Source organism: Fusarium mangiferae (assembly GCF_900044065.1).
Source record: "Fusarium mangiferae strain MRC7560 genome assembly, contig: FMAN_scaffold003, whole genome shotgun sequence".
Classification (NCBI taxonomy): domain Eukaryota; kingdom Fungi; phylum Ascomycota; class Sordariomycetes; order Hypocreales; family Nectriaceae; genus Fusarium; species Fusarium mangiferae.
Genome location: NW_024573923.1, coordinates 1,199,012 through 1,212,937, shown reverse-complemented (window position 1 = coordinate 1,212,937; position 13,926 = coordinate 1,199,012). Strand labels below are relative to the sequence as shown.

Sequence of the window (13,926 nt, the reverse complement as noted above, 5' to 3'; positions counted from 1 at the left end):
ATGGCGCCTCAGAAGCCAGAAACTTTCATGCTGAGTACTGAGGCTCAGCAAGCTCTGCCTCATGATGCCCAAGTTGCTCTCCAGCAAGTTGACAACTGTAAGTTTTCGAAGTGAGAAAATTGCCTCTTGTGTGTTTCTGACACTTTGTTAGTGAAGTACTTTCTCATCTCAGCCCCTGTCGACTGGCAGCCCGACCAGTACATTCGCCGATTCTTGTTGCCAACTGGCGAATATGTCTCTTGCATTCTCTGGTGAGATAAGACTGACTGTCAATCACGGATTTGGTCACTAACTTGACCACAGGAACAATCTTTTTCACATTTCTGGTACAGATATCGTGAGATGTCTGTCGTTCCGATTCCAGGCTTTTGGCCGTCCTGTCAAGAACTCCAAGAAGTTTGAGGAGGGTATCTTCTCCGACTTGCGAAATCTCAAGTCTGGAACCGACGCTTCTCTGGAGGAGCCAAAGAGCGCCTTCCTCGACTTTCTCTACAAGAACAACTGCATCCGAACACAAAAGAAGCAAAAGGTCTTTTACTGGTACAGTGTCCCACACGACCGTCTGTTTCTTGACGCGCTGGAACGCGATCTTAAGCGTGAGAAGATGGGTCAGGAAGCCACCACCGTTGCTGTCAGCGAACCGGCTCTGTCTTTTCAATACGATTCATCTCAGTCGCTCTATGAGCAACTGACTAAAGCGCAACAAGCCAACTCCTCCTCTTTCAGCGCCCAGCAGTCTGCATTCTCTCAGAGCCAGTCCACCTCCCCAGTTATGCGTGCGATGGACTCGATGCCTCCTCCCCCGACAATGATGCCCCAGTCCATGCCCCCTTTGGCGGAGGGGATGGACGCAATGGTACCTTACGGCACGATGGCGGTGCCCCATCCAATGGCCCAAGCCGTCCCTGTCAAGAGGGAACCTGATTTCACCCGTGTTCAGTACAACCATAATGGTGTCCCAATTACTCAAGGACACCAGCGCCATGCTTCCATGCCTGCTTATGGTCTCGAGTATTCGCCAGCCCCTTCATTCGTCTCTTCTCAGTACGAGGATTACAGCAATCGAGGAATTTCTTTCGAACCCATTACCCCCCCTCAACAGGCTTTGGGTATCTCGGCTGAGCCTGCGTATATCGCCAATGAAGAAACAGGCTTGTACTCGGCCATTCCTGACCATATGGCTAGCATGAACGGCCTTAACGGCATGGTTCAGCTACCCCCTTCTAACTTAGCGGGTCCTCAGTTCTCTCGTCCCTATGGTACAAACAACGTCTACTCTGTGATCGAAGGTTCACCGACATATAAGCAGAGAAGGCGGCGTTCATCCATTCCTCCATCTATGTCGGCAATTTCGACCCCTGCTGCTACTGCCCAAGCAGCCTCACACACACATTCCCACCGGCCTTCTGAGCTTCGTCGATCAATTTCTGCCTCAGTTGGCCCCGTAGCTGAGAGTGATGAATCGGCAGACAACTCGCCCCCTGGTCTCTCCTACAGCACCTCCGCAGTTTCTGTTAATACCCAACACCACCAGAATATGTCAAGGCACGGGACCCCCCTGTCGACCGTGGAAGGAAGCCCTGCTGCCCACTCAATGGGCATGCACCAGCAAGAGTTTCCCCATCTTGCTAGTGAGGAATTTTCTGGTGATGTCAATGACCAGAGGCGCTCTGTTCCTGCTCCCAACGGCGCTGTCAGACGCGCTCGCTCCGCCACCGTCATGGAAGTCGGTCCATATCCTCAGAAGTCACACTCTTGCCCCATCCCCACCTGTGGCCGTCTTTTCAAGCGTTTGGAACATCTCAAGCGGTAAGTTCGCTGCCTCATTATATGGTATAAAGACTAAACTGAAGGATGTATAGACACGTGCGAACACATACACAAGAAAGACCTTATATCTGTCCCCACTGCAGTAAAGCATTCTCAAGATCTGATAATCTGGCGCAGTATGTTGCACACCTAACCATGTAACGGAGTTGTCACTAATACCCTACACTAGACACAAGCGTACTCATGGCCGTGAAGATGGCGGAGATGGTTCCTCGAACCTGTCAGGCGAGGAAGATGAGGATTTCTCTGGTGATGACCACCTTGGCTCACTCGAAGAAGCCTCCCCACACTCTGATAGCGCCTATGTGACCGGCTCCCTGAACGCTGCTGCGCATGGCTCAACCCCACCTTCAAGTATGGCACCCACGCAATCATATAATAGTCTCGAGACACTCAGCATGCCCATGACAATGAGCCAACCGGCTGCTATCAACGCTAGCGGTATGATGTAACGGCACACCTGCGTACGATTTTGTCATTTTAGTTGCGCTCAGATCATGACTTTAAGGGATTTATGGCTTCAAATTTGGTGGAAATTTGCAATGGTTATATGCGCGCGCTGTCCTTGACCTTTCCTTTGTTTATATTTTAAATTCTCTTTTTTACCTGCAAGCGCTTACATGTGCTTAAAATATGGCCCCAATAGATTCATACTCTGGTAGCTTCTGGGAAGATTCTCAAGTAGCTCAGCATCACGAACGTATTAAGTTGAAGTGGACCAAGGAAACATTTGTATATATATGGTTCCTCCTTGCATAAGACTGTATTCCTAGGCATTATGCCAGGGAGACTGTGCAGACTAGGAATGGCTACATGTGGTAGATTAAAACAAGAAACTGTTGCCTTTTACATGCCATTTTAAAGGCAGTCGCTTGAAGTGGTGACGATGTCTTGTTGGGCGCATGAAAGTGGGTTCTATATACTGTGCTAACGCCGGCTTCTTCTACCAAACGCATCTCTGCCCCCTTCTATGCTCTGGATATCCTTGTCGCTCAGGCGTAGTTCTGCCCCCTTTAGTCTACCAACTCCCGGTCGGTCGACAGCAACGTCCCTTCCCCTATCTCTACGCCCCTTCTTCTTACCAGTCTCTCGTTCGAGGATCACTCCATTCTCCTTAGCTTCTCTCCGGCGCTTTGCTTCTCGCGCGTCTGCCGCAGCAACAATACCCTTGCGCATGTTCATGGGCATCTTTTCTTGCTTGTGAATCGACACTTTGGATCCTAGAGCCTGGACGCGCAAGTCCGTAGCCTTTTGACGAGTACGGCCTGCAGCAAAAGCCTTTGGTGCAATAGTGGTACCCGATGCTGAAATGGCCGGCGCGAGAAGATGCGATTCGGCAAGGAGTCGTCGGAGTTCAAGGTCTTGGGCTAGAAGGGAGGGTGCGTCCTCGGGGAGGGTGTTTGAGGAGGATGAAGTCGCTGATAGAGACTCCTCGGTTTTGGGTGTTGTTTGCTCTGGAGGTCGTGATGACTGGGGAGTTTCCTGTTAGTGCCATGCCCTGGAGTGATCGATACGACGCAATCCATACCATGAAAGCTTTGAGCTCTCGTTTTGACATTGCCGCTGGTTTCGGCGGTTGCTTGTTCGAATGGTCTACGACCTGTATTGTTGGACTATGTTCTTCCTCTGTGACAGAGTCCTCGTCGGAGAGGCCACTCCATTCGCCGTCGTCCCCGTCACTGTTATTATCCCCATCTTCCTCGCTCTCGATGTCGTTGCTGCTTCCCTCATGTTTCGCCTTCTTGAATTTCGATTTAGCGGCTTCTGCCTCTGGCAAGGGCGCAAATTCCGCCTCGAAATGTTGTCTGAAAATGGCTGCAGCATCTTCTTGGGATATTAGAGGCTCAGTCTCAGCCTTGCGCTTGCCTAAGATAGCCATTGCGGGCGGATTTGATTCAAGGTCAGCAATGGTAAGCACCGGGCTGGGATTATGATGCTGCAAGAAAATTTTGGCTGCTGATGAGGTACCGAGTAATTTTCAGCCTCGCATCCCACTATAACAAGGCTGCCCCGCTATGGATGCCCGTGATCGAGTGGTAAGGTATACCTACGTACCTACCTAGGTACGGAGTAGTTTATGATCATGGTAAGTATCATGAACAAAACAAACGCTTGGTATGTGATATTTAAGAATCAAGAAAAGCCAGTGGTGTTTGGGAGACCCTTTGATGTACTCAATACTGATTATCTTATATATGCCTGGTCTAATGGTAGGCCGATATACCTACTGACCTTGTAAACGCCCGGAATTTATTGAAAGTGATGTCAAGTCCCATGGTATCTATCATGCCAAAACGCCAAAAACACAGCATAGGCGGATCAAACTTTTCCAGCAAGCCTTGCCCTTCTCGAGTCCTCTTCTCTCAGGGCCTCACTCTTTGCTAAGAAGTCCTCTCTGGCCATGTATGAATCTTTGGACTTGCCAGCCAACTCAAGCTCATCCTTGATGCCTTCCCTGTCCACGTAACCAGCCCAGTCCATACGACTCTTCTCGACAACATTGAGTTTCTTGGCTTGTGCTTCTTTGCCAGCCTTGATCCGGGCGGCCATTCCGAGATTCAGATCTGTCCGATGGGGAAGAAGATCTACCTGAGGCTCGAAGGCTGATCGGAACGCCTTTCTGGTAATGCTCTTTTCAGGGCTATCTTTGGGCGCCTCTTGACCTTGTGAGGCAAGATAAAGCTTTGCTTCGGCTGAGTCACGCGGAACCAGCTTTTCCTCTGTGTGAATTCGACCAGCAAAGTTATACGTGCGTTTGATTCGTATCATTGTTGACGAGTGGTCGGATATTGTTGGGTGCGATTTGTTCTCAGCTGAGTCGTTTGGGTTGTTGATGAAGCTGGTACTTGTGTCTACGTCGTTGGGTCGCTCGTCCTTGTTTGCCGGAGTTGGTGGTTTGGAAGTCATTTGTGCCCATAGCGCATCAACATCAATAGTGACTGGTTCGTTGTTTGTCGCATATTGACGCTCTTCTTTCCTGGTAGTCCTTGTCAGTGAAACGCACCGAGGGATGTAAATACTAGAGACATACTCAGCGGCACGCTGTCTACGAGTCTTGATCAGACCGCCCTCACCCTCGTCGTGGTCATGTACGCCTTTTGCTTGCGTTTTCTTACGACGCTTCTCACCCCTTTTTATGATCGCCTCATCACCCGAGTTGTCATATCCTGCGTCGGCTTCATCGTGTGGGCGACTTCTTTTGTTGGCTGTTTTGTCGCTGGAATCTTCTAATTCAGAGTGATCGGACGTCTGGTCGGGCGAATCATCCAGAGCGAAGTCTGAGTCTTCTGAGGATACATATATTTCATCTTCGTCCAATAAAGAATCTGGAGGCATTATGGCAAATGTGATGTTGGAACTTGGCGCCCTATTATATCTGTCGCGTGAAGTTGAATAACTCAGTGAGGTAAGGTGCAGATCTGCGCTAGTTTAAGAAGTGGGTCCTGGTAGGTTGCCAATCAAGCAATCAATCAATACATTCATTGCATTCATCACTCACCTACCTACTAATGATGGGAGACACGAAATATACTCCTTGTGGGGTGCTTACTCTAATCCGTACCTATTCAGCGACTTCATCTAAGAGCGATATCATGAACTAACCCTAGTGTTTGGGTAAACCAAGAATGCACCTGTACCATGTGGTTATTCAAATTCCAAGGTCCTTTCATAAAGAGTGCGAGTAAATCAATAAGGGAGCAGGGGTGCTTCCAGATGGGAAAAGCTACGGCAAACCGAGATTTCTAGCAAATTCTACTCGGTAGCAAGGATAGACGATTGATGTATTTCTTTCGTAGGGATGCGTATAGAGTACCTAACAGTCCATCTAGCGGTGAAATGAAAACGGCGTGAGACCAAACTTCACCATAGTGACATGCCTTATGAGCAGCACAAGGATTAATGACACTTCAGTCACAACTAGTTACTCGACCTAAAGATAGTGAGAACTGTTATCGACTATAGAAATATAAGAGACTACGCAGACTGGCCAGTACCAACGAGCACGGTGGCTTTCCTAATAGCAGTGGGTGACAGGATGTATCAATGCATGTGCCTATCTACCAGACATTCTTCGTCCTGAACTAGGAGGAAAAGAGCCGGAGAACCGGGGTGGTAGACAAAGCCAGCCAGCGCTGCGCCAGGCAAAGTTCAACCAGACCAGACCGCCTGACTGCCTGACTTAGGTACTTCATTCGTAGATGACTCCAACCTTCTCGGCCCCACGTAACCTCTTTCTTTCCTTCTCTTTTTCCTATTTGGCGATCGATAACCAAACTGTTTGCCATGAGTTCCGATGATGATTTCGAGATCGAAGTTTCCGAATTGGCAGCAGACGATCCTATGAGAGCTTTCTTGCCCACATCATTTGGGAAGAAATCGAAAGAGACAGATGTCGCAGCCCAAATCGAAAGAAGTCGCAGAAAAGTTGCAGAAGTCAGTGGTGGGAAGAAGAAGAAGAAGCAGCAAGATTCTAGTGATGACTCCGACAGCGACAACAGCGACGATTCCGACCAAGATGAATTCCCTCTATCACACGAGCTTGTTCTTAAAACCCACGATCGCGCTGTCACCACAGTCTCACTAGACCCAGCAGGAGGACGCTTAGCAACTGCGTCCACAGACTGTACTGTCAAGTTGCATGACTTTGCTTCTATGACTCCCAGCACGCTGAGATCTTTCCGATCCGTCGACCCCTACGAAACGAAGGCATCCGACGTTAACTCGCAATCGCATCCTATCCACCGCATAGAATTCAACCCTCTAGCAGGAGGCGTCTTGCTTTGTGTGTCAGCGCATCCCCAAGCGAAGATACTGTCGCGGGATGGCGATATTATTACCGAATTTGTTAAGGGAGACATGTACCTTCGTGACATGCACAATACCAAGGGCCACATATCCGAAATCACAACTGGCACCTGGCACCCCACTGACAAAAACTTGTGTGTAACTGCGGGTACAGACAGCACACTGAGAATTTGGGATATCAACAATAAGCGGACGCAGAGAGATGTCGTTGTGTTCAAATCCAAAGCCGCTGGCTCTGCTGGTCGAACCAAGATGACCGCTGTTGCGTGGGGATCTTCACCCCAAGGAAACAGCAACGTCCTTGTCGCAGCAGCTTTGGATGGCTCGCTGGTCATGTACAGTGGCAATAGTCCTTTCTCACGACCTGCAGGAGAAATTCGCGACGCACATAAACCGCAATCGTGGACCAGTGGCATTGATGTATCGTCCGACGGTCGCATGGTAGTCACAAGAGGAGGCGATGATTTGATCAAACTATGGGACACTCGTAAATTCACGAAGCCTCTCGTCACAGTCGCGCATATCTCAACCTCAGACCATTTCCCTACGAGCAACATCAAATATGCGCCGAACTCGACAAACATCATCACGGGCTCCGCGACCGGCCATCTCCACATTCTGAATCCTGGCAATCTGCGCGCAGAACATGTCACTGAAATAACACCTGGGTCACCACTAATCACAGTGGATTGGCATCCGAAGATTAATCAGATCGTCACAGGTTCAGCTAATGCCGAGACTCATGTCTTGTACAACCCGCAGATGTCGAGTAGAGGCGCTGTAGACGTCATGTCACGAGCACCGAAGAAGCGACATATTGACGACAATCCTGAATTAACAATGGATCAGTCTGTTGGCGTATCTGGTGATGCGATTGTAGTGCCAGGTGCGACAAGAAGCTCAAAGCCATCTGGGGTTACAGTATCAGGCCGCTCGAAAGATCCTCGACGCCCCCACATCCCCCAACAGACACCATTCCAGAAGAACCAGCCGGACGAGAAGCTCATCGCAGAGAATATTCCTCTTGCGCGCATGCTGCACGAAGATCCACGAGAAGCTCTACTGAAATACGCAGACAAGGCCCAGAGTGACCCTATGTTTACGAAAGCCTGGAGTAAGACGCAGCCACAAACCCAATACGCGGAGCTGAGTGACGAGGAAGATGGTCCCGACAAGAAAAGGCTCAAGAGGTGAGACCACTAACACACGCTGGAGGTTATAGGGGGCTTAAGATTGTGTCTGGAACACACAAGAGCCCAGTAAGAGCCTACGACGTCCTTAGGCCTCCCCAGCTCGTGTTACGCGGTAATTGATTGATTTGAAGCCATCCACTTCTCGCTACTCGGTGAGATAGATCTAGTCATCTCGGTAAAATAACACATTAGCTTTTCTCCCTCTTCCAGGCAGAATAGACTCTATTTCTCTTCTATCCAATATCAACACCCAGAAAATAAGCCATTTGATATGGTTTTATCATGAGTCAACCATTCCTTTTGCTTATTGGTCCTTATGAGCCGAAAGAGCACCTCGTATGTTTTTGTGGGTCTGACACTGGCGTTGATTGATTGGCTGCTGATCTTTTTGACATAGATACAAGCCTTCCCGGAGGCACCGCAGCATAAGTCAAAGTCGTGATCTTTAAGCTGCATTATCAAGGGTACTTTGGGCTGTCCTATACATATATGTGAAGAAATACATCCCTGATACTGATATATTTATGGGATAGACCCTAAAGAGATTGCTCGGAAGTGCTATTCGACTCCTCAGGGATATAAAAAGACTGCTGTGTTCGCTTCAGTGTGACTGCACCAGAAGATTCAGTCAAGCCAATGTAGAATAAGAACTTTGATTACCTAATACACTTTCTTGGCTGCCTCAGGCGCATTGCGTAAATTGGGGCCGCTTCAATCTGACAGGGGGGGGCCGTGCTGAAAAATACTCTGGCTGGCCGACTCAAGACCGCACCAACCATCACGCTGCATCTTGTTCAGTTGTGCCTTCACCACTCCCCATCATCAACCGGCGAGCGCGCGCATCCAAAAAATCGCCAGGGCCCTTTTAAACCATCGGCTCTCATCGAGAGAAACCACCGAATCCGTGTTGCACGCGATTTTCACGCCGCCCCGATCCCCTGTACCGATTCAATACGCGCCTTGTCGCCACATCGCACACTTTCCCTTCAGTATTCGACCTTCGGACCATCGAGAGTCCATTCTGCAACCGCCGCGTTCCAAACTTGAAGGTTGCTCCACGCCAAGGCTATTCCACGCGCCATCTCCAACGTGTCGCCAATTTCTTGACGAACCCTTTCAACGTGTTCTTGAACATTGTCCTTTTTGCTTCGATTCCGACGCGTCCATTATCCCTTAATTAATTTCTGCGTCAAGCATTCGTTTTCGCGACGCCGAAGCACGTCCCATCTTGCGCGACATGCCCCATAGGTAGCTGCATCTTGACAACTAATTAACCGATTTGACTATCAAAAAGTCAACGCGCCGTACACTTCATTCACCATGGCGTCGGTGCATGCACCACATGCTGTTCAGCACCCAGGCGCGCCAATGCCTGCAGGCGCCACCAAGCAACAGGCAGAAGAAGTTTTCAGGGTATGCTCTCATTATGGACTCTTTCTTCTTCTTTCAATACCATTTATTGCTTCGGACTATCAATGCTGATACGTCATATAGAAACTTAGGCAGATGAAGGAGCAAGGCGTGCCACCGTCGGACCCTGAATACATCAAGGCTTCACAGTTCTTGATGAGTTTCCAACAGCAACACACCATGCGACGTAACCAGCAGCAATTCCTGCAGCAGCAACAAAAGCAACAGATGCAGAATGCAACAAACGGTACGCCTGCCAACGGTGTTATGCCTGGACGTTCTATGCAGCAAGGTTCGCCCCAATCGACTCAACCCCCTTCTAATCCGCTCGGTGCCTCCGCAATGCCAAACCAAACGACCCCTACTCCTGCATCCACTGGAACGTCTCCATCGACTGCACCATCTTCAAATCATTTCACTCAGCAACAGCTCGGTCTACTTCGACAACAGATCCATGCTTTCAAATTGCTGGGTAAAAACGCCGGAGTCTCTCTACAGCTGCAGCAGGCCATATTCAACCAGCGACATCGTAGACAAGCCGCCATCGCCGATGCTGCGCAGGTGATCCAAGCGACTAAATCGAACCAGGCAGATTCCGAATCCACTAAAGATGGACAGAACGGACCTGGAGCTGTGACAGAAGATGAGGGCTTGGACATTCCTAAGGCGCATACATTCAAGACAGTAAAGTCCCCCTATGGCACCAGCATGATTCGCCCCGAAATCAAGTACTTTGATCATTCACAGCGGAAGAATCGCTGGTTTATTCCTGGTGTATTCCCTACTGGTATTGATTTTGATCATTTGCGATACGAACGAGAAGTTGTTGTCTCGAACAGGATGAGACAGCGATATGCCGAGTTAAAGAATCTGCCTGGTGACTTGGCCCACTGGGACTCTTCCAAGGAAACACTAGAGGCCGATGACTCTCTCAAGCGAAAAGCAATAATTGAGATGAAAAGCATAGCTCTCTACGCCAAGCAACGGGCTCTTCGGGATAAGATCGGACGTCAAATGATACATTACGATAACCTCGCCATGACCACAAATCGATCTGGTTTCCGCCGAATGAAGAAGCAGAACGTCCGTGAGGCTCGTATTACCGAAAAGCTCGAGAAGCAGCAACGCGATGCCCGCGAGAACCGAGAGAAGAAGAAGCACACCGATTTCCTTCGAGCTATCTACACCCACCGTCAAGAAATCCAAGATTCTGCTTCTTCGCAACGTACCAAGTCGCACAAGCTCTCTCGTCTTATGTACCAGCAACACTTTAACATCGAAAAGGAGGAGCAGAAGCGTATCGAGAGAACGGCCAAACAGCGTCTTCAGGCTCTCAAGGCCAACGACGAAGAGGCTTACCTTAAGCTTCTTGACCAGGCCAAAGATACCCGTATCACGCACTTGCTCAAGCAAACCGATGGCTTCTTGCATCAACTCGCGTCATCAGTCAAGGCTCAACAACGACAGGCAGCCGAGCGCTATGGTGACGGGGATGATCCGCAGATGGATGACGCCAGTGATTACGATGAGGATGACGAAAGCAGCAAGAAGATCGATTACTACGCTGTGGCACATCGCATTCGTGAGGAGGTTACCGAGCAAGCCAACATGCTCGTGGGCGGTAAGCTCAAGGAGTATCAAGTCAAGGGTCTCCAATGGATGATCTCACTCTACAACAACAATCTGAACGGTATCTTGGCTGATGAAATGGGTCTCGGAAAGACCATTCAAACCATCAGTCTAATCACTTACCTGATTGAGAGGAAACAACAGGCCGGACCATACCTTGTCATTGTGCCTCTGAGTACGTTGACAAACTGGAACTTGGAATTCGAAAGATGGGCTCCTTCTGTGAGCCGTATTGTCTACAAGGGACCTCCCAATGCTCGCAAGCAGCAGCAAGACAAGATTCGGCAAGGAGGGTTCCAAGTATTACTCACGACATATGAGTACATCATCAAGGATCGCCCTATTCTAAGCAAGATCAAGTGGTTCCACATGATTATTGATGAGGGTCATCGAATGAAGAACTCAAACTCCAAATTGAGCTTTACCATTCAGCAATACTATCATACCCGTTTTCGACTCATTCTCACCGGTACTCCTTTACAAAACAACCTCTCTGAACTCTGGGCTATGCTCAATTTTGTTCTGCCGAACATTTTCAAATCTGCAACGACTTTTGATGAGTGGTTCAATACCCCCTTCGCGAACACTGGCGGCCAGGATAAGATGGAACTCACCGAAGAAGAGCAAATTCTCGTCATCAGGCGTCTTCACAAGGTCTTGCGACCCTTCCTTCTCCGCCGTTTGAAAAAGGACGTCGAAAAGGATCTTCCCGACAAGACAGAGAAGGTCATCAAGTGCAAGTTCTCCGCCCTTCAGTCCAAGTTGTACAAACAGATGGTTACCCACAACAGACTCGTCGTTAGTGATGGCAAGGGCGGAAAGACTGGTGCTCGCGGATTGAGCAACATGATTATGCAGCTCCGGAAGCTATGCAACCACCCGTTCGTTTTCGATGTTGTAGAAAATGTCATGAATCCTATGAATGTCAGCAATGATCTCTTGTGGAGGACAGCAGGAAAATTCGAGCTGCTTGACAGAATTCTCCCTAAGTATCAAGCAACTGGGCATCGAGTCTTGATGTTCTTCCAGATGACTGCGATCATGGATATCATGGAAGATTATTTGCGTTACAAGCGATTCGAGTACCTCCGATTGGATGGTACGACCAAATCCGACGAGCGCTCCGACTTGCTTCGAGAGTTCAATGCCCCTGACTCTAAATACTTCATGTTCTTGCTATCCACCCGCGCAGGTGGTCTTGGTCTCAACCTGCAGACCGCTGATACCGTCATTATCTACGATTCCGATTGGAATCCTCATCAGGATCTGCAGGCCCAGGATCGTGCTCATCGTATTGGCCAGAAGAATGAAGTCCGAATCCTCCGACTCATCAGCTCCAATTCAGTAGAAGAGAAGATTCTCGAGCGAGCAAGATTCAAACTTGATATGGATGGCAAGGTTATTCAGGCCGGTCGTTTCGACAACAAGTCATCTGAGACCGACCGTGACGCTATGCTTCGAACATTGTTGGAGACTGCTGATATGGCGGAATCCGGTGAGCAAGATGAGATGGAGGATGAAGAACTCAACATGCTCCTTGCGCGCAGTGATGATGAGATAACTGTGTTCCAGAAGATTGACGAGGAGAGACAGAGAAATTCGCCCTACGGCAATGGACCAGGCAGCAAACCTCGACTTATGGGTGAGGATGAATTGCCAGAGATCTATTTGAACGAGGGCAATCCTATTTCGGATGAGACGGAGGATGTTGTGCTGGGTCGTGGTGCGCGTGAACGCACCAAAGTCAAATACGACGATGGTCTCACTGAAGAGCAATGGCTTATGGCCGTGGATGACGATGATGACTCTCCAGAGGCAGCTGCGGCTCGCAAGCAAGCCCGAAAGGACAGGCGAGAGAACAACAGGCTGAAGAAGTCTGGAATCTCCAACTCGGTGGACGAATCGCCATCGGGCAGTAGAGCAAGCACTGAGGAGATTGAAACCCCCAAGAAACGAGGTCGTAAACCAGGCAGCAAGAACGAGAAGCGCAAGGCCGAGGACGGTAATGATGAGCCTCCTCCCAAAAAGCGACGTGGGCCACAAGGACGCCCCAGCAAAGTCAGTCTGGAGTCACGACTTCCACCACATCAGCGGGAAGTCTTACAAAAGAGTCTCCGTAACTTGTACGATGCTCTAATGACTTTGGAGGTGGACGATATTGAACCCCCCGAGGATGACGAGTCGGATCCTGGCAAGCGTCTCATCATCGGACCCTTCGTCAAACTGCCTCCCAAGCGCGATTACGCGGACTACTATCTCATCATTCAGAACCCTATCTGCATGAACCAGATACAGACTCGGATCAAAAAGGAGGAATACACATCATTAAGTGGACTGCGAAAGGACATCGAATTGATGATCCGCAACTGTCAGACTTACAACGAGGATGGAAGCATTCTGTATCAAGATGCTAAGGTCATGAACGTAAGCATAATCTGTCTGTGATTATTCGTCTGATTTGTCGCTAACGTGCTGTAGGAATTCTTTAACTCCAAGTACCAAGAGGAACTGGTGGCGCATCCTGAACTTCAAGAACTTGAAGAGGGGGTAAAGGACAGTTCAGTGGCGCCCTCTGGAGGAGGCGGCACTCCGCAGCCCAGTGGCACCCGGATCAAACTGATTTCTAGTGGCTCGAAAGAAGCAAACGGCGGTAGCACTGCTGCTCAAAGCGACGAGGAATGACAGATGCGGCTGCCAAGGGAGGACTCTTGATCGACAAGATCGGGCCGCAAAATAGCCTGTAAAGTTGTATCGCCCAAAGCGGCGATTGTTTGATGATATATGCAATGGCGTTCGGCAGGACAGGTGTCAATAAACAACATGCGATCAGGGACAGGGAAAGAGAAAGCGAAGGGAATCGAGGATCAAATACCATACACAGCCGACGCATTGACAGAAGTCGTTTCATGGACCTCCCAATGGACGACTCTGGAGGGCGTCAAACCCTGCGAGGGGATGGCGAACTTGCACTGCGTGTTTAGATAAATAGTAGGATGTATTTTTAATTAGAAACCTTACATGCAGTAACTTTTGTTCCTCTCTCTATCTTTAACGGCGA

At 49.4% G+C, this 13,926-nt stretch overlaps 5 protein-coding genes across 5 annotated transcripts; 3 read left to right on the top strand and 2 right to left on the bottom strand.

The window, feature by feature from the left end:
* On the top strand, positions 1 to 2,282 carry FMAN_04701 (transcription factor; the record flags this gene model as incomplete). The annotated part of the gene is made up of 5 exons (XM_041828560.1): positions 1 to 97; positions 152 to 251; positions 304 to 1,809; positions 1,863 to 1,946; positions 2,000 to 2,282. The coding sequence occupies 5 exons, from the start codon at positions 1 to 3 to the stop codon at positions 2,280 to 2,282; spliced, it is 2,070 nt and encodes a 689-aa protein (XP_041679411.1).
* A 475-nt stretch (positions 2,283 to 2,757) lies between these two features.
* Positions 2,758 to 3,709, bottom strand: FMAN_04702 (uncharacterized protein; the record flags this gene model as incomplete). The annotated part of the gene is made up of 2 exons (XM_041828559.1): positions 2,758 to 3,300; positions 3,359 to 3,709. The coding sequence occupies 2 exons, from the start codon at positions 3,707 to 3,709 to the stop codon at positions 2,758 to 2,760; spliced, it is 894 nt and encodes a 297-aa protein (XP_041679410.1).
* Positions 3,710 to 4,149: 440 nt separating this feature from the next.
* Positions 4,150 to 5,166, bottom strand: FMAN_04703 (putative SWR1-complex protein 5; the record flags this gene model as incomplete). Its single annotated transcript, XM_041828558.1, has 2 exons — positions 4,150 to 4,807; positions 4,862 to 5,166. The coding sequence occupies 2 exons, from the start codon at positions 5,164 to 5,166 to the stop codon at positions 4,150 to 4,152; spliced, it is 963 nt and encodes a 320-aa protein (XP_041679409.1).
* A 948-nt stretch (positions 5,167 to 6,114) lies between these two features.
* Positions 6,115 to 7,830, top strand: FMAN_04704 (putative RRB1 protein, involved in the regulation of ribosome biosynthesis; the record flags this gene model as incomplete). The annotated part of the gene is made up of 1 exon (XM_041828557.1): positions 6,115 to 7,830. One exon carries the CDS (start codon positions 6,115 to 6,117, stop codon positions 7,828 to 7,830), a length of 1,716 nt encoding a protein of 571 aa, XP_041679408.1.
* Positions 7,831 to 9,149: 1,319 nt separating this feature from the next.
* FMAN_04705 (putative component of SWI/SNF global transcription activator complex) lies at positions 9,150 to 13,550 on the top strand (the record flags this gene model as incomplete). Its single annotated transcript, XM_041828556.1, has 3 exons — positions 9,150 to 9,242; positions 9,324 to 13,292; positions 13,347 to 13,550. 3 exons carry the CDS (start codon positions 9,150 to 9,152, stop codon positions 13,548 to 13,550), a joined length of 4,266 nt encoding a protein of 1,421 aa, XP_041679407.1.
* Between the last annotated feature and the right edge of the window lie 376 nt (positions 13,551 to 13,926).